This window comes from Patella vulgata, chromosome 5 (genome assembly GCF_932274485.2).
Source record: "Patella vulgata chromosome 5, xgPatVulg1.2, whole genome shotgun sequence".
Taxonomy (NCBI): Eukaryota; Metazoa; Mollusca; class Gastropoda; family Patellidae; genus Patella; species Patella vulgata.
The window spans coordinates 60,602,688-60,627,853 of NC_065883.2; the positions used below are offsets into that span (position 1 = coordinate 60,602,688).

At 35.0% G+C, this 25,166-nt stretch overlaps 1 protein-coding gene across 2 annotated transcripts; it reads left to right on the plus strand.

Annotated features, from left to right (window-relative positions):
- The first annotated feature begins 963 nt into the window (after positions 1-963).
- LOC126821384 (DNA mismatch repair protein Mlh3) lies at positions 964-18,841 on the plus strand. 2 transcript variants are annotated; one of them, XM_056101421.1, is made up of 15 exons: positions 964-1,089; positions 1,730-1,962; positions 2,654-5,802; positions 6,582-6,668; positions 7,742-7,912; positions 8,397-8,461; positions 8,605-8,709; positions 9,830-9,899; positions 11,156-11,227; positions 12,280-12,405; positions 12,937-13,067; positions 14,077-14,100; positions 15,383-15,461; positions 16,010-16,164; positions 17,181-18,841. In XM_056101421.1, the coding sequence occupies exons 2-15, from the start codon at positions 1,748-1,750 to the stop codon at positions 17,238-17,240; spliced, it is 4,509 nt and encodes a 1,502-aa protein (XP_055957396.1). In that variant the 5' UTR covers positions 964-1,089; positions 1,730-1,747; the 3' UTR covers positions 17,241-18,841. The 2 variants fall into 2 exon arrangements, with proteins under 2 accessions (XP_055957396.1, XP_055957397.1); XM_056101422.1 differs by lacking the exon at positions 6,582-6,668.
- Positions 18,842-25,166: the final 6,325 nt, after the last annotated feature.

The window sequence follows — 25,166 nt, forward strand, 5'->3', positions numbered from 1 at the left end:
CATGTTGGGTACAAATTGCCACCTTGCACAGATTAAAATTTTCACAAATTGTTTGGTATCAGATGATCAATCTGCTCGCCTCAAATAGAAACCTGTGCACAATATAAACCTAGGAATATCAGAAAAAAAGTATAGTTTTTATTGTACTTTTATACATCCACATTAAAATGTGCTCATATTGTTCGTCTGCTTCATCTATTGCTCATAAATAATATGGTAGGCCCACATCTTTTTAATCAGGGTTGCATTTTGGGTTGGGGTTACAGTTACAGACTTGTTACAGTGACCTAGTGTTTGATAGCCTAATACTTTGTACACAGTAAGGGTCATGTATATAAGGTACATACAAACTGCAATTGTTTGTTATTGAGCAAGGGTGGAGAAACTTTCATGTCACTCTGACATTTCACATTTTCAGACTAAAATACTGTTACATAATAATGTCGCTTGTGTCAATAACAAGAATTGTTCACTAAAAAATTACAAACGTTGTACAAAGACAAATCTGTTATGTTACCTCTACATCTAAATTTAGATCTTTTATTATGCCTCGACCACTGAACAAATCAACACTCAGCTGATCAAGGGACAACTTTTCCTTAAGAAAATGTCCGACATATCTTTGTAAAAGATATCTGCACGCTCTTTTCTTCCATGATTCAGGTATTGGTAAGTACCACGGCATTTTTACATGGGCGTTAATTGAAAATATAAAACATTTATCAGGAAACCTTTCTTATATCATATGAAACCAAAACAATACTGCGCCATATTTGTTTTGATTAAATTTCTATTTTTAGATATTATACAATCAGGGGAGATAATCTACGGAAAATTAAATGTAGTCGTGTTTGTCATAAATAACAATTATAATATAATTATATACGTCTGGTTATTCGAGAACGGCGAAAACACAATTTTTGGTGGAAGGGACACAACTACAATTTTTTAAATCTAATTTTTGTGATTTTTGCATTTGACTGCTCTTTTGAAATTGAAACAATTGCTTATTTGAATGAATTTTGATATTCTCTAAATCTAGAAACTGAAAGGCCAAAGGGAACAGGCAAACTATAAAACTTTACAATGGTAAATACACTACGATAGATCTAAACTGATGAAAAAAGTTACACTCTTAGAATTAAGTCTTCATCATTTGGCATTTCTTTTGGTTTTATTTTCTTTCTTGCTGATCAATAAACATGATTGCACCATAAAAGCACATATGATATATGACCATAAATCCACGCTACCTCCCAACCCAAAGAACGGGATAATTAATCTACCAAACTGATGTGACTATATCCCACTCATTTTCAAATGGTATAACAATATAGCCATGCCATGTTGGACACTCCAGTTCTCATCCGATAACTGAAGTTAAGCAACATCAGACTGGGTAGGCCTACTTGGATGGGTTACTGGCTTGGAACACCGGTGCTGTAGACTCTCCTTTTAAAACGAGAGACACTAGTTGCTTCCCACTTCCATTTACTGAGAAATTTGCTACCTAACCTTGATAGCAGAATCATCCACCAATAGACGTATTACAGAGCTTCAATTAGATTAATCTAGACAATTAGATTAAAAACCTTTCAACCTTTTGGGATCAAGGACAAAATCTAAACTTAGAAATCCCCATTTTTATTTCATTTTGATATATCAAGAACCTTACTATTTATCTTTAAATAGATTAAGAATATAACTTTGTTTTGATATTTTCTTGTAGAATCTTACAGTTTAAAAGATGTTGAAGTTGTTACCATCAGATGTTCAGTCAAGATTAAGATCTGATATTGCTATAACTAGTGTAGCACAATGTGTAGAAGAACTGGTATTAAATTCACTAGATGCTGGAGCTGTATGCATTGCTATACGTGTAGATATGACATGTTATACAGTACAGATTGTTGACAATGGAGTGGGTATTTCAAAGGATGATTTAAAGTTAGTTGGTCGAAGGTCAGTATTAAATATTTCAGAACAGTTATAGTTCACATAAGATTTTAGAATAGTGATCATACTCGGTCATTTAACTACCGAAATGTATAAGCAAATCATACGTTTATATGAGTATTACCAGTACATCAGAAGAGAGGACAAATTTGAATCAGTATACATACATGTATGTACATTAAAAATATGTCCATGTTACAAATATACAGATTTTGTCAAGCAATTGTTTTGTGTCAGTTTGTCAGTTAAAACTATTGAAAAATATAATGTGAAACAAGAAGTACCCCAAACCCCAATAATTTGTTTTGATTAAAGAGTTATTCCCCTTGAGTCTGCATATTGAGCTGCCAATATATGGGGACACTTGATTAAACATTTGGAAATTGAACTGAGGAAAGATCAAGGCACATCGTTCATCAGAGATATGGTTGATCTGGATAATCTAGTTTATTAGGTCTGGAAATAATGATATTAGTTGTATCTGACAAAATGGCAGGCACTAATGAACATGTGCCAGACATAATTATTATAAATATCAATTAGAAAATAGAACAGACAATAAATCTGTGCTAGACACAATGACATACACCCAAGGTCAAGGAGGTATGCCTGACAAAGTCTAAATTTATGCCTAACATTATCCGATAGGTGCCTTATGTGGACTATTACTTTCAAACTGTTATGATTTATGTTGCAGGTATTCCACAAGTAAATGTCACAAATTAGAAGATTTAGATAATCTGGAATATTTTGGATATCGAGGAGAAGCTTTAGCCAGTTTACGAGATATTTCTACAGCCTTAGAGATACATTCCCGCTCACGACAATCTTCAATCACCTACTGTAAACTTTTCAAACATGGCAAAGGTGTGGATGTTGTGGACTCCAAATATCCACGACCTTGTCCCGGAACCACAATCACCGTCCATAACCTTTTTTATAATCTACCTGTCAGACAGCTAAACATCATTGATGGCTTAGAATTAGAAAGGATACGGTATAGAGTGGAGGGTATTGCTTTAATGAACCCAAGTATAAGTTTCAGTTTAAGAAATGATGCAACGGGTCATGTTCTGTTGCAGACGCAGAAAAGTAACAGCGTTTTAACAGCTTTTATGTACCTATTTGGTGGTGGACTATCTAAATTTTTGAAACCTGTAGCATTGACGAAAGATTGTTTCAGACTTGAAGGTTATATAAGTAAGGATGGCCATAATAAAAAGAATCTTCAATTTGTTTATGTTAATGGCCGTCTGGTTCTCAAGACGAAAGTACATAAAATGGTAACCAAAGCCATGTCCAATTGTCTTTTATTCAGAAAGAAAAGAGGAGAATGGAAGAATAATGGAACCCCAATTAAAAGTCCACTTAAATATGGAGATAAATATTCTATCTTTGTCATTAATGTAAAGTGTCCTTATAATTCCTACGATATCACCTTTGACCCCCGAAAAACTTTAGTGGAATTTAAAGACTGGGACACGTTAACTAATGCCGTCGATGAGTTGGTTATGAATTTTTTAAAGGCTGAAAATCTACTAAGCACTATTGTGAAATCTGTAGATATCCCTGAAAATACCAATATGTCAAACTCTGAAGAAAACACACCTTTTACACCTGATGATAATGAGATATCAAAAATGCAGATTGAGGATAAGGATGAAAATAAGCGTAGTGAAGATCTCGAAATAAGCACATATAATACTAATAATAGTTTGTTTTCAAAAACTGTTCAAAGGCAGCCTGTTGCTAGTAGCAGCAGGGACAGAACTGAAACCAATATGGAAGAAGTAAACGATCAACCATTAGTGGAGGTTAATAATAATGTAAACGTGTCAGTTATAGAATCAAACAGTCAGACAGCATTAGAAGAGGCTGCAGATAAACTTCAACTGCAAATTACACCATGCGATAAAGAATTTACATCCGAAGATGAGATTCCAATATCAGCTGGTAACAAAGAAACATATTACAGAAATGTGAAGTCTAGTTCATCCAGTACTCTTACTAACACCACCTCTGATAATGACAGTGAAGATGATTTAAACGAACAGTCAGAAGATCCACTACCAAATAAGGTCTTAAATGAAACCAGAAGAAGTGAAAAATCAACTAAAACTCAAAAAAACGATTTAAAGGAAGACAAATGTAAATTTATATCTCTTCCCACCAAAAACGTAGCTGCAGAGTCGGCCATAAGGAAACTAAGACCCAACACAACACCAAATAATGATGATGTACATGTAAAACTCACTGCTGCTCAAAAGATAAGTGCTAAGTTGAAGGAAAGACATCAGATAACATTGATCCAAGATGAACGTCAGCAAAAAATATCCAGTTCTTTAGATAAATTCAGGAAAAGAAACAAATTGAACCAGACAACTGTAACCACAGAACTAGAAGAGGGAAGAGATGCGAATTCGAATGGCCTATTAAAGGAACCAGCATTCAATGCACCAAGGAAAAACACTGTCAGATGTGACCAATGTACTAATAAATTAGTGACTTGTGCTTCTTTTGGAGGTTTATTTGGTCGACAAATAGATAGTGGAAACTTGCAAACTAATGGAGAATTGCATACCACAAATTTTAACAACAACTTTTGTCATAGCGAAGCAGGTTATATTAATAAAACAAAAAGTTCTTTGAGTAAGCGAACAAATCTTGCTGCAGCAGATGGATCCTCTGTGCCTAAAAAGTCAAAATTTATGACATCCGAATCATTTGTGATGACACCAAGGACAGCATTTATTCAAGTGCGTTCACTGCTTAAAAAAATGGAGTCTGGAGACAGTTCAACAGAATCTGATCAGCCCCAACAGATGCTTTCTTCTCAGGTACCTTCTTATTCATCTCAAACCCATGAAAACCTGCAACCAAATGCTGCTTCAACTTCATATGTAAGCATTGAAGAATCTTCATTATTGAAAAGCAGTACCAGTAAAGACAATGACAGAAATTTCAAAGTGCCTTTGCCAGTTTTTGATCACAGCATGCGGAACGCCTTTACCTCCTTCAGAGCTACCTCAGACAAAGCTATTAATCTTTTGACTACCTGTTCAAGCAAGCCTGTTGAGGAGAAAAACCAGAGTATTTCTCAGTCATTCACCTCATGCTCGGATTGTGATTTGACTATAGAAACAGAGAAAAATGATATTAAATCATCTCAAGGTTTTGAAGCACACGTTTTTGAAGAGGTCCAGACAGAGAATGACATTGACAGGCTCCAAAATTATGAGAGCCAATGTTTTAGTTTTGGAATTGTCAAGGAGAGTCAAAAAGAGAAGAGTATTTTAATGAGCGATACTGAAAAACAAGATGGCTACTCAATGCCGTCTGCTACTGAACAGTCATTTTCCACTATTTTAGAAGAAAATCTGAGTTCTACTAATGTTGATCAAGTGTTATTGACAGATCATGTACAAAGTAGTCTTGAAAGAGAGAGTACCAGTATACCATGTGGACAAATAGAAACGTTTCCATTACAGACAGATTCTTACTCCATAACAGACATATTATCAGATATTTCGGACAAATCTCCCAAAAACCAATGTGAACTGGATAACAGTAAGACTTTACCTACCAACGACAGAGCTAATAAATCTAAACAGGATGTTCTTGAACCAAATGTTGTGGAACAGAAAACGACTGAATCCCTTGAAGAGAAAGTTACCATGTGTAGGTCTGATGATTTAGGAAATAATATGACAGTGGGTGGTGAAATTAAAGAAATTAAAGATTTAGATGTTGAAATGTCAAACAGTGAGGGAAATACTTTACAACTGATAGCAAGTGATGTAGAATATATTCAAACATTGTGGATTGAAATGAAAGATGATAATACAGGTTATTGTATTTACTTATTACCTTTCTTTTTGTTTCATCTGTACTATAGATTGTTTTGCTATACTTTGACAATATTTTGAAAGCACTCTTTACGAGCACTATCACCTTATTAAACATACATTATGCAATTTTCAAATTATTCATTTTGCATTATCTATTTTCAAACTATTATAGCAAGAATGGCTAGCTCTTTATCTAAATCTTACATAATGTATCTTTAACCTTTGCTACACTTATTATGGAAACAGAATTTCTGTGGATACTTGATGTTACAGTCACCTCATTATTTAAACTCGCTAATTTCACTGCTAATTGTCACTCAAATTAATATAGACTATACATATTCAAAAGCTAGCTCTATGCCAGTTCAAATGAGGATTTAAGGTCCACCCGACACAAACTAGGTCATTTTGGGACTAACATAAGGTTCAATTTTATTTCAATAATTTGCTTGCGCGTAGGGGTCTTTAGCAGTGGGAGGAAACCGGAGGACTTGGAGAAAACCGACGAGGTTGGACAGACGCACCTACTCCTTGTCACAACAACCGGGAATTGAAACCATGCCAGTTGACTCAAGATGATTTATAACAGTTTTAATTGAATCTTGAGGTAGAAAGATCAGAGGTTATATATTAATTAATCTATGGCTTTTGAAATGAATCTTTGGATGTCTGCTATAAATGCAGATTGGATGACATTTGTACATTTACATTTTTATTGTGTAATTGAAGGGGAGATAATTATTTGACATCAACTAGAATTTATCAAATACATTTTAGGTAAACAGATCTATGTTAATCGTCACACTGGAAATTCTATTTATGAAACAGAATGGAAGAAATTACAAAAAAATATAACAAAAGAAGGTACAATAAAAATTGTTTTATATGCTTAAATGAAATGAGCACTGACTGGGCTAATGAACATGGGCATACACCATACAGTGCCCGGACAGCGGCACTATTGCCAGTATGTACATGAGACCTTGGTTTTTTGGTTTTGAATCCCCGGTTGTACGTGGCAAGGAGTAGGGTCGCCTGTCCAACCTCGTGGGTTTTCTCCGGTTTCCTCCCACTGCTAAAGACCCCTACGCGCAAGCGAATTATGTAAATAAAGTTAAACAATATGTTAGTCCCGAAATGACCTAGTTTGTGTCGAGTGGACGTTAAACCCCATTTCTCTCTCTCCCCTTGGTTTTTTGTCCTATCAAGGGGAGCCACGGTGGCTCATTGAGTAAGAGGTTAGCTTGCTAACCTGGCGGTTCTGTGTTCAATGCCTGAGTTGACCACCAAAAAAGTTCATCTGGATTTTCCGGCATGCTTTCTTCTTGGCAGTGGTGCAAGATTCAGTCCCTAGAAAGGGACAACATTTAGTCGTTTGGATGGGACCAAACAATGAGGTTCTGTGTATGTATATATTGTTATGCACTTAAAAGAACACTTGGCAGTTGGTAAGAGATATAAGAGTAGGCAGTAGCGCCACTGTTCGAGAAAAAAATTCCCTCATAGCACACTGTATGCTGTATGCCCATCTTCATTAGTCCAGTCAGAGAAGAACTGCACCTACTGGCAAGGGGAAACCATGCTCATAAGGTCTTTCATTGAGTCAGCTGGTGTGGTTTCGATTCCCCGGTTGTACATGACAACGAGTAGGGTTGCCTGTCCAACCTCGTGGGTCCTCCAGTTTCCCTCCACTGCTTTAGAACCCTACGCTTAAGCGAATTATTGAAATAAAATTGAACCATGTGTTAGTCCCCAGATGACCTAGTTTGTGTCGAGTGGAAGTTAAACCCCATTTTCTCTCTCTCTCTCTCGGAAACCATGCTGGAAAATTCTTTGAAAAGGTTTAGATAGTTACTATAGTATACTGGGAATGCTTTTTTAATTTTATGCATAGAGGTTTTGGTTCTTTCATTCTTCATGTATTTAAATATTTTTAGAAAATAACAAACCTAAGGACAAGATAACTGAGACAAAGGAGTCTGTATTAAGCTTAGATATAAATGAGAGTGAGAAACTACAGGATATGATAACACAACATTTTGATGACAGTGAAGACAAGTTTATAAAATGGAGAAGTAAAACATCAGACGACAGTTCTGTTGATCCAGGTAAATATTTCATACCATCCAAATGTATTGGTGCCTTTTCATTCCACCACTGAAATGGGGAAACCAGACTGATAAATCATGAATGACCTGCTCTGCCAACACGAGGATTGAAACCTGTTGCCCATTTAAAAATTTCATGCAACACTTAAAGGTGGCACTGGCTTGTTTATTTCATCTACAACTAGTACAACAGATGCCAAATGTTGCGATATCTTTTATTCATTAATGAATTCAACCGGTTTTGCACTGATACTCCTTTCAAAGATTGCACTGTCAGAATACTGTAGCAGGCAAGGGATCAAAAATTCCTCAAATAATGATTGGTGACTTTACGAAAGATTAAATTTTATTATCGATACAAAACATTAAAATAATCTTTTAGTTATTTTTTTTTCTCTTTTGTTTGAAATTGAGATTTGTTCTGTCAAAATATTTATGGTTATTAGTGTAATTTTGAAAGAAACAAACCTGTTTTTTATTTCAGGAAAAACAAGTGTTAATGACATGTTTGAATCATGGGAGAATCCAATTTGTGAAAGAGTTGTTCAGGTTTGTTGTATTTACCTCCCCTGATATATTCTTTAACAAAATATATTACTATAATTCATGATACTTTCCCAAGTGAAAACTATTTTGGCAAAAAAGACACATATTTTTTTTTTTGCATACACTGTCTGTTTTGTTAATTTCAGTCAACCGTAAATGCTGAAGTACAACATACAAGTAGACCAGGATTAAAATCCTATCAGTCTTTACATCAGATTATATTTACTAAAGATATGTTATCTTGTATGGAGGTATGATATAATATAATAGTCTATTTGCTAAAGATATGTTATCTTGTATAGAGGTAGTATATATACTATAGAGGTAGTATATATATATGTTATCTTGTATAGAGGTATGATATACTAAAGATATGTTATCTTGTATAGAGGTAGTATATATACTATAGAGGTAGTATATATATATGTTATCTTGTATAGAGGTATGATATACTAAAGATATGTTATCTTGTATGGAGGTATGATATAATATAATAGTCTATTTGCTAAAGATATGTTATCTTGTATAGAGGTAGTATATATACTATAGAGGTAGTATATATATATGTTATCTTGTATAGAGGTATGATATACTAAAGATATGTTATCTTGTATAGAGGTAGTATATATACTATAGAGGTAGTATATATATATGTTATCTTGTATAGAGGTATGATATACTAAAGATATGTTATCTTGTATGGAGGTATGATATAATTTAATAGTCTATTTACCAAAGATATGTTATCGTGTATAGAGGTAGAATATATACTGAATGTATTAATGGTATAATAGTATATTTACTAAAGATATGTTATCTTGTATAGAGGTAGGATATACTAAATATATGTTATCTTGTATGGAGGTATGATATAATAAAATAGTCTATTTACTAAAGATATGTTATCTTGTATAGAGGTAGTATATATACTTAATGTATTAATGGTATAATAATATATTTACTAAAGATATGTTATCTTGTATAGAGGTAGTATATAATTACTCTATTTTAATATAATTAAAATTATATAATAGTCATTTTGATTAATTGAAATGGATTCCTTCCACATACAAATATCCAAATTGTTGTTAAATTGTAGAAAATTTATGATTAGAAATATAGGAATCTAATCCAGCCTACATCGAAGGCTAGCCTTGACATCGAGAGTTTATTATGGTCTGGATAAGTTAATTAATGTCTAATTGATAATTTAGATAACATTTCAGGCCTAAAGAAAGATTTGTTATAAGCAGATTTTGCTCTTGCATAATGCATGTTTAAGTAATAGAGATATATATTTGAAATGAGAGGACGAGTTTATTTTTATCTACGTTTACTTATATTGTTAATTAGATTAATTATTATTATCAGGTATTAGGACAAGTTGATATCAAGTTTATAGCATGTTTAATATCTACACCTAGTAATACATCTGCAACAAGTAAGTTACTTTATTTGATGATCAGTAGTGGAATACCGCGTTTTATCAGTGAAATAAAAGTGTTATTCCAGTGGCTAGCAGTAGTCCATGTTGTTTTTACCTAAAATGATTGTAAAATCATAAAATAAATAGAACATTTGTCGTTTTGTCGTGAATAACATATTTTATTTCATCTCGAAGCAAGAAAACGTTTATATTTTCACTCATGTTACGCATTCGTGAAAATATAAGTTTGCTTGCTTCTCGATGAAATAAAATATGTTATTCACTCTAAAACGACAAATATCCTCAATATATTAAACCTTTTCAAAATATATATTGATTTTATTACAAATTTGTTATGGCTTAATACACACTGATCATGTAATCAGATTGATTATTTAACATTCAATTAAGAAAACAAAATAAAAATACCAAAATTGGATAACCTCCCGACTTGGATTCAGTCAGATCTAAACTGGGCCCATCGAGTTTCTCTGCTACCAATAAAAGATGTAAGCATCTCGTTACTCTCAAGCAGCATAGATCAATGAAAATACAATTGATCATAACCTTGTGAATATATAACGGAATTTAACAATTTTTGGACTGATATTCCTATTAGAAATTAAAGTTACAATTTCATATTTTCTAAGAAAGTCAAAACATAATTAGTTCTATGTCTTTTGCTCAATAGGTTGTCAACTCACTATTATACGATCATAGGTTATCTTTCTCACACTTAAAAATCTTCACACTGGAAATAATAACGCAATTACCTCCCAATTACCTCCCTTGTTTTCCTATTCCCCACCATGGAATAGCTATCTTCAAACGTTTGAATTTGAAGTTGAAAATATGATATTTTTGCCAATTTCTCAACTGGCAATAGTGAATTATAGGATTAATAGGATTATTCTTTAACAAGATAGGACTGTTTATAGATACCATCTATTTTAGGGCTTTATTTTAATACATTTTAAATATATAACTTAAAAATATGAAATTGTAACTTTAAACTTTTACAATATTGTAGTTTACATGAGATTCCTATCGTCCTAAATGATGCATCAAGTCTTTAAATTCCAATTATCAGTGTTTACCTTTTTTTAATATATTAAGAAGGATGTCTATTAGTCTAGTTTATCAATTTCAGAAAATAGAAACTCTGTCTAAGTTCAAATTTTTTGACTGCCAATCACTATGTTATTTCATCTGTTTTTGTTAAATTGATCACTGTCTATGGTACAATATGTAATGTTTGACTTTTATTTCAGCCCCTAATCTATTAGTTATGATGGATCAACATGCTGCTCATGAACGAGTTCGCTTAGAACAATTTACGGCAGGTTGGTATATTTATTAGTATGTTATCAGTCTTGGATTATTTAATAAAATGAAATGGGATTTAGCATCCAACTTTTCTGTTCTGACTGGGATAATAAAGAAGGGCATACGCCATACAGTGTGCGATACGGCCTACTATTATTTTGAATTTCAACTATCAAGGGGGTAAGGCGCTGGCTCGCTAGCCTGGAGGTCGAGTGTTCGATCCCTGCATTGGCCGAGAAAGTTCATCCAGATTTTCCGGCGTGGTTCCCCCTTGTCAGTGATGCAGGACGGAGGGCCTGACAAGGACAGCTGTCTAGTCATTCGGATGAGACGAAAAACCGAGGTCCCGTGTACACATTGGCGTGCACGTAAAAGATCCCTTGACAGTTGGAATTCGATATAAGAGTAGGCTGTAGTGCCGCTGTTCGGGCAAAATTACCCTCATAGCACACTGTATGGCGTATGCCCGTCTTCATTAGCCCAGTTCGGAGCAAAACAGTAGGACGTTAAACCCCATTTCATTTCATTTTTTTCAACTATCAAGGGTTCTTTTACATGCATGCCAATGTGTACATGGGACCTCAGTTTTTAGTCATATCTGAATGACTAGACACTGTTCCTTATCAGACCCTCAGTAATGTACCACTGACAAGGGGATACCATGCCAGAAAGGATTATTTGATTAATTAAATGTAAAATAGTAGGTAGGTTCTGTACTTTTAAAACATTTAGGGGATATTTGATTAAACATTCCGAAATTGAATTCTCACAATTCCAAATATAGTGACAATCGAGTGAAATGGGGGATTTCGGGTTACAACGCATGTGCGGGCTGCATCAGAAAATATTTCAACCTACCATGACAGCTGAAATATTCATTGTGTTTGATTACATCACGATCGTACTCACACCATTTCAGTTGTCTGAAAATGTGTAGTATAGATTATAGAATTATTTGAAGATGATGTTGAGATATTTTGTATGTGTATTATAGAATTATTTGAAGATGATGTTGAGATATTTTGTATATTTGAAGATGATGTTGAGATATTTTGTATATGTATTATAGAATTATTTGAAGATGATGATTGTGATGTAATAAAGAGATCAGATGTAACACCACCTATATCTCTAGATCTGACACCAGAAATAGTACGAGTAGTTAACTCATTTCAACAGGAATTCCAACGAATAGGTGAGGCAGAGAAATTATCAAATAAAACATATAATATTGGTCTTCCTGGAAATAAAACATATAATATTGGTATTCCTGGAAATATTGAGTTTAATAATTAAAACTGGTGTGAAGGAATGTATGTTTAATTAATTGGATCAAATAGGAAAATAAGGGACCCTGTAATGTGTGCACATTGCTAACTTTTAGAAAATGATATACCTGGGCAAAGGTGTGAACCCTATATATTTGTGCGTATAAAGTTCACATGTAATATACTCTTGTAGGTATAAAGATCAGGTATAATATATTTTGGAGGCATAAAGTTCACATGTAATATATTTTTGTAGGTATAAAGATCAGGTATAATATATTTTTGGAGGTGTAAAGTTCACATATAATATATATTTTAGTGGTTATAAAGTTCACATGTAATATATTTTTGGAGGTATAAAGTTCACATGTGATATAGTGATATATTTTAGTGGGTATAAAATCCACATGTAAGATATTTTTGCAGGTATAAAATTCACATGTAATATATTTTTGTAGGTATAAAATTCTCAGGTAATGACAAGAATAGAAATCAGATAAAGCTACATACGATACCTGCTTGTATAGTTGAAAGAGAGGCTAACGAACTCAAGAGAGGTAAAAGATCAATAGCTACAGAATTTGTTCAGGTATTGTTGTATTTTAGGAATAATATTAACACACCTGCTATTCCTGTGGGGAGTATATTGTCATCATTCCCATCCCTCGGTCTACTTACTGATAAATGCTCAATATCAGGTAGTTTACAAGATATTTTTTAACAAAAAGTTCCTGGAATTGATCAAAATTCAGATTTTTATGATGTTATGAGATATTGTAATGTCTGATACCTTGTAAATGCTCCACATACCATAGTTGCATAGATTTCTTTTATAAATTTCCTGGTGGGTATGGCTTCCCTTGCAATGGTGCTGGTAGGCATTTGTTTGTTGTTTGGGGAATGCAATGTTTTATTTTGATCTTTCATTGGGAATGGGAGCTTAATTACCCTATTTCCTACCATTGACCCCTTTAGACCCAATTCTGGCCGGTTTCTTTCTAAATGGATTAAGAACCCTGCATTGAACTAAGATTAATGCACTAATTCATTTCATATATACAATTAATATCATGTCTTTAATAAAAAAGGCTGTAATATTTCCTCAATCTCCACTGAATTGTAGCGAGTTTAACCAGCTAAAAAGTAATAAGACGACCAATTTTTATTTCATAATTCCAATAAAGTTGCAATATTTCAGGGGGGTTGGATGGCTGAATGGTTAGCACGTGTGCGCTGTACCATAAAGTCTGTCATTGAGTCAACTGGCGTGGTTTCGATTCCCCGGTTGTACGTGACAAGGAGTAGGGTCGCCTGTCCAACCTTGTGGGTTTTCTCCGGGTCCTCCGGTTTCCTCCCACTGTTAAAGACCGCTACGCGCAAGCGAATTAATGAAATAAAATTAAACCATATGTTAGTCCTGAAATGACCTAGTTTGTGCCGAATGGACCTTAAACCCCATTTCTCTCTCTCTCTCTGTGCAATATTTCAAAGTTCTGGTGTGGGTTTAGCTAATGTTATTGTCAATACAACATAGACAGTATGTACCTGATTATCCAGACCAAAGTTGCTCAACTTATTATTTACATTCTATTTTTCAGGAACTCATCTCTGAGCATGTTGAGGTTTGTTTATTTATGTTTTTATTTTGAATACAAATTCATGTAAACTGAAAGTGAGGAGTTAAGTTGATAATTGATGTAAATTCTATCGATTTAGTGAAATAATATAGAAATTGTTCATATATGGCAAAAAAACTATACACTCATGTTTAATTTAGATATGCAACATGAAAACAAATGGAGTAGACATTTGGTAATAATGATAATAAAGTTATTTATATAGCACCTATTCCATGCCGAGGTGTGCTCTTAGTGCTTCTAGTGTCATTCGGGATAAGCTTGTTGAAACAGGTGTGTTTTTAACTTTTTCCTAAAGTTAAGTAATGTTTTGGCACTTTTGATAGAAATGATCAAGTGTTTGTCATTCCACAAAGTTGGAGCAGCAATACTAAACATTCGATCACCATAGGTAACTAGGTTTGATGCAGGCAATTTTAGGATCTCTTTACTCGTCGATCGTCTATGACGTTCAGAATCTTGCCGTTTTATGAGATCAGTAAGATAGTCTGAGGCAACATTATTTATGCATTTATAGACCATACATAGAATTTTGAATTTTATGCAGTATTCAATAGGGAGCCAAGTGTAGTGACTTTAGAACCGGTTTGATGTGAGCAGATTTCAGAGTTTTGTAATTTGTCTCTTCTTCAGTCTGTTAACCTGGTAGCTAGGTAGGCCAGAGTTGTAAACAAACAATACCCCTCTGATGCAAGTCTATTTATAGTAATGTTTACGATTCCAAATATTGAGAACAATATAAAATCAATATCAGTGAAGATATCTGAACTATACGAAAGTACATCATTAATAAATGTCATAAAAGTAAATGAATTAAAGATACATTATGGGAGATTAGATAAAGAGATGGCAGTTCTCTATATAATAGTTAAAAACTAGACAATGTAAAGGCGATTTGCTGAAAATTTCAGTCAAATTTATCCACTCTAAACAAAGATTTTAGCGACTGAATTTTCGACCTAGCCTTGCTCATCATTACCAAATTCGGTAGGATAAAAAACATAGTCTCGATTATCCATTTCGTGATTAAATCATGAATGAAAGTTGAGCAGCAAATCGGATCCTAATCCAGTAAATATCGCTGGCTAGCGATGCCATCGAGAGTTGATTATGGTCTGGATAAGTTAATTAATGTCTAATTAATAATTTATATAACATTTCAGGCCTAAACAAAGACCTGCAATAGGCAGATTTAGCTCTTGCATAATGTATGTTTAATAAATGTCATAAAAGTAAATGAATTAAATTATTACATGTATAATTATAGTATCTACAGAATACAAGTGGTGCTAGAAGAAGGTTACCTCTTGCTCTACATAAAATACTAGCTACAAAAGCTTGTAAAGGTAGATCAGTACTGTTGTTGTATATTTTCTCCAAATATAAAAAAAATTAAATCTAACTTATCTATTTGACGTTTTTACTCCGTGGGAACTACGGTGGCTCAGTGGGTTAGACCGCTGGCTTGCTAATCTGGAGGTGACAGGCCGAGAAAGTTCCTCAGCGTTGTTTCCCCTTGTCAGTGGTCCAGGAAGAAGACCTGGCAAGGAACAGTGTCTAGTTGTTAGGTTGGGACAAAAAGCCAAGGCCCAGTGTACATATTGGTTGGGTTAATGTCCTACTTGTCTGCACCAACCGGAATAATAAAGATGGCCAAGGGTCTTTTATGTACATGTATATGTACAGGTGGACCTCGATTTTTTTTTATCCCATCTGAAGGACTAGACACCTATGCCCTTCTTACTACACCACTGACAAGGAGAAACCAGGAATGGTTAGTGAGCCAGCACCATACTCAATAGGCCACCATGGCTCCATAAAGTTAAAGCACATCTATAGCAAAATTAATGATTTTCTTTGGAAAATGTTTTTTAAAGTATTATTTAATTTTCAGGTGCTATTAAATTTAATGATAATTTATCTAAAAGACAATGTCAGGAGTTAATTACAGCTCTGTCTAAATGTGATTTACCATTTCAATGTGCTCATGGTCGTCCATCAGTTATACCACTATTTGAGTTAGATCAGCATTATAAACATAATAATCAGGTTAGTCTAATGACTGAAAAAAATTGTCTACCATAAAAACAATAGATATACATTGTCCGTCAATTTTACAGCACCCCTGAGAACACTTGACACCAACCCCCCCCTCGTTGCTCTGAGCTAGTTACTACCCTGCACAAACCCCATTTCTCTCCCTTTCCCTGGGTGCACTATTTCTATTTATTTGTATCTTCATTTTTATACGCCCATATTGTGATGGTGATAGAGGCTACAGTATTTAACATTTTTTTTCTAATTCAATGTGAGGCATTGGAATATTATTGATTTTCCTAGTTCTCCGTCCATCTTTTGCACAGTGTGGGCGTATCTTGCATGGTAATGGCTTGTCATTGTATTATAATGTAGTTTATATATGGAGTAGCTTAGTTTTTTTTAACACTGCTTCCACAAAAGTGATATCACAGACAAGACTTAGGGGAGACGAAAATATGATTTTTCAATCTTTCCATTTGCATCATCTGGCCATGGATTGGTTTAGTGGGAAGTTCTCCCCTTTATTAATAAAAAACATAGCATTTACTCTGATCATACTATTCGGGTTTGTGTGTTTGAAATATCTTTATATAAGGTCCGCTTCCACCAAAGTGATATTGCCGACAATTCAGGTTTCGTAGATTTCTTCTTAGTAGACTAGTTTGACCCTCTCCACTATCCTACTTTGGTTTAGTGGAAACATCTTTACTTTATTAATAAGAAACATAGCTTTTGGTAGTGGATTATTTGAAGGATGTATCTTACTTTGGCATCCCTCATGTCACTACATGTATTTCAATTATAGTATAGATTATATATATAAGATAATATACATGTATAATATACTAATCAATCGTTATCAGATTGTTTACACCTGTACCAGGTGATTAATTAACCTAATTTATTCATTGATAACTAATTATTACCTGTTGTGGGTGGATATAAACAATAGACCATAGTTGTAGGTTGTGTATCAACAAATATAAATTTACTACCGTTATAGTATAAATTGTTTATTATTGTAGGTAAAACCACGCCCTAGACTTGACAATCTGATGAAAGGTATTAACCTGACTACCCAGTAAAGAATTCTGATACAATTTAACCAATACAAGTGATAAATAGAGAGAGGTGTATTAAATTTGGTGGAATAAAGATTGATATTATTTGCAATCTGGCAACAAACTACTTAAATAAGATTAAAACATAGATATGACGTCACCCTTTGATGTTTTTAACTAGTATATAGGAGAATGTACGCTTTTCTTAAACAATCGTCTATTATTTATAAAACTGTCCATTATTTATTGAAAATAATGGACATGTTTACCAATAAAAGAGACTTATCTGAAAAATGAACATGTATTTTGGGATAATTCTCTGAACAAATTAAATTACAGAACATGAAATTACTTTAAAACCTCATAGTTACCGAAATGTCACATGACCGAATGTTGATTTTACGTGTTTGTCGACATAAAGAATTCCACTTAAATCCGTCCGTTATATGTCACACTTTCGTTTAATAGTACGTTCGGCACTATATCGGTGATACGTTTGTATACGCCCACATTTTCACATTTTCTTTGTGGACACTTTACAGGTCATAACTTGAAATATAGGTATATAAACTGAACCATGTGTGTTTATAACCCAAAGATCAAATATCGAGTACATTACCAATGTAATGAGTATCCAAATGCTTATCACATATATTCTCATTATTAATATTTGTTTTCGACTGTGTTACTGTTATAAACATGTCATCTCCATGTCGAATATTTTGGACTGTCTGTGTATGCTTGCATTGTATGACTGGAGTGTTTTGTCACATGCATTCATGAACATGTGCATATATCCATTATTTTGTGGCTTGTTCTTTTAGAAAACTATACAGTACTTGTATCTCTATGATGCTAATGCCCCTCAGTTGTTCTTTCTATTTACATAATGGACAGTCTTCGATCATTATCTATCACTTACAATTTCATTATAGAATTTCAAAATGTCCAGATCGTAGCAAATCCAATTCAACAGGTTGCTGATATTACCATTCTTAAAGTCCAAACATCACAATATTCGACCGGAGTGTCCATCAAGGATTGATAATTTTTTTTAGATCTAATTTAATTCAACACTTTATTTTAACCGATATAGGGATATTTTCTATGCATGTTATAATACTTAAAGATACATTATGTAAGATTTAGATAAAGAACTGGCCGTTCTTGCTATAATAGTTCAAAAATAGATGATGGCAAATGAATTAAAATTTCATTCAAATTACTTTATTCTGATCGATTTACGCTTTTACAAGATATGGCATTATTTGTTTATTATCGTTGCAACCTTACTAGTGATTTAGCCTCGATTTGCCATTTTTAAATTAAATTAAATTAATAAATAGGGACCTTGTTTTAATCTATTTAAATCTCCACCATGCGATGATCTAGAGAGTTGATTATAGGTTTGTCATGTGAATAAATGTCTAGATAATGGGCAGATTTAGCTCTTACATAATGCATCTTTAATATGTGTGAAATCCCATTATTTTGTGATATTTAATTTCCTGTGATCATTACAGTTATGTTTTGTTTATTTATTGAATTAATTTATTTATTTGTTATATATTGTTAATGAATGCAATGCTGTGATTCAACCACTCAATAAAATTTGTGATACATGTGTCGATGATATATTTATTCAGTGATTATTTTACAGTGTAATAGTCTACAGGTTCTGAAAAGATCTGGGGAGCTCTGGGGCCTCGAAACAATTGCTTTCCTTGGGCTTCGCGTAGCGAGGAAGGATACGTGGCATGACGAGATAACGAAATTAGCTTGACTCGCCTATAACGCACTCTGCTCATAGAATATTTTATTTCTCGGATGTAGGGGATCACGTGGCTAAGTGGGTAAGACGCTGGCTCGCTAGCCTGGAGGTCGGGAGTTCGATCCCTGCATTGGCCGAGAAAGTTCATCCCTATTTTTCCGGCGTGGTTTCCCCTTGTCAGTGATGCAGGACGGAGAGCCTGACAAGGACAGCTGTCTAGTCGTTCTGATGGGACGAAAAACCAAGTTCCCGTGTACACATTGGCGTGCACGTAAAGATCCCTTGGCAGTTGAAATTCGATATAAGAGTAGGCCGTATCGCCGTTGCCCGGGCAAAATTTCTCTCATAGCACAATGTATGGCGTATGCCCGTCTTCATTAGCCCAGGTTAGGAGCAGAACAGTAGGACGTTAAACATCATTTCATTTCATTTCTCGCATGTAGACCATTATATTTTTAGTGGATGCAAATTTTATTTATTCTGAAAAAATATGTCAATTTTTGTTTTCGGATTGGGCCCCTAGAACACGTCTAACGGCAGGTCGCTTACATTAAGACTCACTTCCAACTTTGGTAAGGTTAAAATATATTATTAATGATTGGGGCGAAATGAAATCGTGTTTGACGCCCCTTAATGAAGACGGGCATACACCATGCAGTGTGCTTTGAGGTGAACTATCAAAGGCTCTTTACTCAGAACCTTGTTTTTTGTCCTATCCGAATGACTATACGTTGTCCCTTGCCGAGTCCTTCGTCCTGCACCACTGACAAGTTGTTTGATGTAAGAGTCTATTGGAATGTAATTTTAATATATAGCCCTGATAATCGAGAAAATATGTATTATCAAACATAGCTGATAGAATTGATTTCAAGATTACTATACACCAATTAATTGGGGTTTTTTGTCGACAAGTGTATACATGGTAAGACGATAAAATATACATAGCATTCTTCTCATTCTTCTGGAATTGAAATATCTGAAGGTGATCAGATTTCACAATGAAATAAAATCGAGGTGTTTTTCTAATGGGTTAGAAAGTTCAAAGACATTTTTTGTTGAAATTATAAGGGATTCGTTTGTACTTCATGCTAAAGAAGTTATGATACACAGATTTAGCTCCTGTATAATGTATCTTTATGCACAAATCTGTGTGTTTACTAATTTTAGCTCCAGTTTTGGCTTGCATTCTCAACAGTCAAACATCTTATCACATATACATTGGCACTGCCCTCATCAAACAAAACAAATCAACATATCAAATCCAACAAAATGAACAGGTCTAGTAAATTTAAGGTCATATTGATCATATTTTCAACATAAATTGTTATGAATTATTGAAGGGTCTGTGTAAAATGAAGAATTATTGAAGGGTCTGTGTAAAATGAAAAATTATCAAGGTCTTATACAAAACTGATTTTCTTCATTAAAAAACAGAAGTTTATGGCTACTATCATCACGCTATATCTATGTAAGTCACGAATGTAGTTTTTAATCACACATATTATTAATATTCGCCGGAGGCTTTATACTGAATACCGAGAAAGGCACGGACAATTATGGTTATAGATACATTAGTTAAGAGTTTAATAAAGAGTTGGCCATTCTTGCTATAATTAAAAAAATATGTGATAAAAAGGCAAATATTGAAAATTTCAGTCAAATTACTTTATTCTGAACGGAGTTGTCACAGTTTGAAGATTAGACTAGAAATAAACATCAACTGTCTCCGCACCGTCTCCGAGAATTGCGATCGTTTGATTGACAGACGATAACTCCACCCACATATTCTCGATTATCAAATAACATTCTCACTGGTTACGGTACGCTCGATTGGCAGGCCTTTCATCGACAGTCTACGGTAGTGTCGTCAGTGACTAACGGTAAACGTTAACTTGGTCAGCAATTTATTAATTTAATTATTAAATGGACGACTGTTTAAATCCAAGCTATATCAATGCCATCCGATGGTCCACAGAGTTGATTTTGAGCTTGTTATGTAAATAAAGGTCTAATTCTCCCAACTGAGCACTTGGATATTAATCCTAGTTCAATGGAAAACACAATCCACTATATTTGAGCAGTGGCTTTATCTACAGAGTGAATGTTAGAAGGTGTGAAGGTAGATATAATTGAAATACATGTTGTGCGAATCCACGTCAACATAGACGTATAAGACATAATTTTGCATACCACCACGGTTCTTTATAATATGTTTTAACCTCCAAATAGGTTATTTGATGATACTGTGAATAATACATAAGCATGATAAGGCATAGGCGTACATGCTCAAGGAATGTTAGAGGGACAGAACCTGAATTGCACGAAAAGTATTCGGGTTACAGACGTCTGCGAGAGGCGAAAGAGCATTGGAAACATTTATAATTTTGACAGCCGCAAAAGCGTTTACCTGCTATTCCTGACTGACTCGAATTCCAATTAACCCATCAATCGTTTACAGTCAACGGAGACTGTACCGTCTGGAGCCAATTTTGAAAATTTAACTGCCGCAAAAGCTTTTCCTGCTATTCCAGCCCGTTACAACAGCAACTTAAACGTGGGCCAATGTAACCACCTTAGGGGACTGACCTGAATCCTTAACAACGAATCAATCGTCGTGTGGTATGGGGGCCTTGCCCTCCCCAAGGAAATTTTGAAAATTCGTTTTCTGCTACTCTAGCCACGTGTTTAACAACCTCAAAGTTATTCAACTTCCAAGTCCCACTCTATGCCCACCTCAATTATTTCAATCAGATTATTGCTACTGCATTCATAAATAATAAGCGATCCCCGAAAAAAAGTCGCACAAAGTAGCGTGGCTCGAGACAAAATCTCTTAATCCATAGCCAATTTAATACAAATTCGTGGTATTCAATTAATAGAAAAGCAAAAGTGGTGTTTTATTAGATTTCGGGCATTTTATTTTGTTAGCTAGATGAAATAATAACTGTTGTTTTCACTTTACCCGTCTGCCCGAAAAGTCAAATTGCCCGAATGTTAGGGGGCAGAGCCATCCCACCCACCACCACCCCCATTCTCTTACTGACAAGGCATGAACACATGTTTTTGACAGGATTTATACCCGTTTAAACACAAAGCACAGCTTAGGCATGGGCCTGAGGGGCCCAGGTTCAGGGCTCCGCGGTATTTGGGGCCCCGCGGTTCATGGCAAAAAGAGAAAAAATTCTAGCGGCGCGAGGGCGGAGACTCAGCTATCCTTCAACCTTCTCTGTGAAGTTCCACCCTGTGATCGGTCTAGGCTTGTCTAGGCTTCTAGACAGACCGTTTAATTGCGTGTTACGCATGCGTTCCATTCAAAAGGGGCCCCGCGATTGTAGTTAGGTCCAGGGCCCCGCTCGAGTTAAGCTGGGCTTTGTTTAAACATGCTATTTACAATATTTGATATCAAAGTTTGAAAGAGAGAGAGAGAAATGGGGTTTAACGTCCACTCGACACAAACTAGGTAATTTCGGGACTAACCTATGGTTTAATTTTATTTTAATAATTCCCTTGCGCGTAGGGGTCTTTAGCAGTGGGAGGAAACCGGAGGAACCGGAGAAAACCCCCACAAGGTTGGACAGGCGACCCTACTCCTCGACACGTACAACCGGGGATTCGAAACCACGCCAGTTGACTCAATACAGCGCGCGCGTGCTAACCATTCGGCCATCCACCCCCCCACCCCCTCAAGGTTTGAAATATCCCAAGATTTATATGTACAATCCAATAATAGAACGTTCTACCCTCGTCGAGCCAATGAACGTCGGACCAATGCGAGGACACCCGTGCCCTAGAATGACGAGACGTCATGGCAGATATAATGGAAATGTAATGAATAAATGAATGCAATGGGGTTTTACGTCCTATGTTTTTCCAACCGGGATAATGAAGACGAGCACACGCCATACGCCATACAGTGTAATGTGGGGGAAATTCTGCCATGAATTCCAACCGTCAATTGTTCCATTACGTACACGCCAACATGTACAAGGGACATTGGTTTTTCGTGCCATCCGAAGAACTATACGTTGTACCACATCACGCCTTTCGCTCTGCACCACTGACAAGGGGAAACGACGCTAGGAAATACAGGGGAAATTAATCGGCCAACACCGGGATTGAACCCTTGACCCACTGGTTATTGACCCAGCGCGCCTTACTCACTGAATCATCGGGGCCCCCTGACACGAAATGAAATGAAATTTAACGTCCTACTTGTTTTACACCAACCGGGCTAATGGAGGCGGCAAATTGAATTTTCATATAATATAAATTTCAAGAGTTACGGTTCTTGGAATTCATTCATAGACACCTACTTGCAATTTAATATGGAAGAAATTAAACAAAATAAAAAGGGAAATATTAACACCCCACTTTTCTTCAACACCAACCTTAGTAATGGAGACAGCAAATTGAAATTTCATTATGATATAAATTTCTTGGAATTCATTCATAAACGCCTGCTTGCAATGTAATATGGTAGAGACCCTCTATGTCAACACTCATTCAAACTCTAATCAATATTAGATAGCCAGACTACATAAAGCGAAAAAAAAATCTCAATTATTAACCTATTGTTTGCACCTTCCCCATTGCCAGCTTTTCAAATCAATAGCCTAATTATATAAAGCAAGGAAATGTTCGTGTGTGAATGGATGGCTCTCATAAGAATCTTCAATAAAATATTCAGAAGATTTTCAGACCTGATTAGAGAAAATAGACGAATGTGGTGTTAAATTGGGTCGTTAAATATTTTACAAAATTAAATTGTTCACGTAAGAAGAAAACATATGGGTTCTGAATTCAACGGGCTGTAATTCAAAGTATATAAAACATTTCGGGGCCTTAAAGGATAAGTCCAAAATGCAGGGTTTTACACCAGTTCACCTAAATCATCGAAGACTGTTTGATCAAGGTTTTATGGACTATTTATGCTCAGGAAGATCAATGTTCCACCAAGAAAACAAGTTACCTATCTATAGTCTATAGTATATGTAGATCATATAAGCACTTCCAAAACATCTGTTACTTTAGCGAATTCTTCAGTCAATTTCATTCACAGCGTTCTTTCTCTAGACTTCTTTTTTCGATCTATGCCTAAAGATGGAGCGGCGCCAGCCTTAAAGGTGGCCTTTTGATCCATGAGATATGTTGTAATGCACCAAGTCACCAGAAATAGGGTTTACCATCCTACTGTCTACTCTTATCTTATCTGGAAATGCAACTGTCAAGACTTCTTTTATGTGCACGCCAATGTGTACATGGGACTTCTTTTTTTGACAATACCTACATCACTGACAAGGGAGAACCACACAGGAAAACCCAAAGGAACTTTCTCAGTAGACACCGGGAGCGGACCCGGTACCTCCTGGTAGCGAGCTAGCGTCGTACCCACTGCACCATCACTGCTCCCCGACCACTAACAGATAGCTGCATGTTTGTGTAGTCATTGACCTATCGCGGAACCCTGATGAAATTTGGAAGATGAACTATATTCAAATTAAGACTCACACATTAAGCTATCGCTCCTGTCATTGAAACTTTAAAGATACTCTAACCAGAAATGTTTCTGAATTTAAGGGGTTAATTGAACTTTTTAGTCAACGAAGAACCAGTATATGTCGAAGTTCGGATTCAATCGATTTTTGATGGAGACACTGTTCTCGTCAACACATCCTTGTAAATACTTTTTCGATTTCCCAATGAGTGCTATTGAGACCAGCTTTGAAAAGTCCATTTTAAATTCTGTTGTTAACTGATATTGATTTTAACTGATTTTTTTTGTTTTATTTTTTTTATACAGTAAAGTTTTTGGCCCATTGAGTGCTGATGAAGCACATCTTTGAAAATGTCCATTATCGATTCCGTTGTTAAGCGACGTTGACTTTAACTGATGATATGGTAAGTGCCATTTAATGATTCCCTGTCGCAACACAGAGTAAAATTAAATCCCATTATTTAAAACTGATCACAGTTTAACATTTACAAATAATATATTGTTGCCTATATCATATTAAGAAACGATTAACCGCTTGGCACTAAGAAGTTTAAAATCAAGTACGTATAGATTATTTGAATGTTTGGCTCGGTTGTAAACACGCCCATCAAGTCTTTGATACTACTGTTTCACTACAAAATAAGGGCCCAAGTGAACTTGATCACCAACTAAGCTACATTGCTAC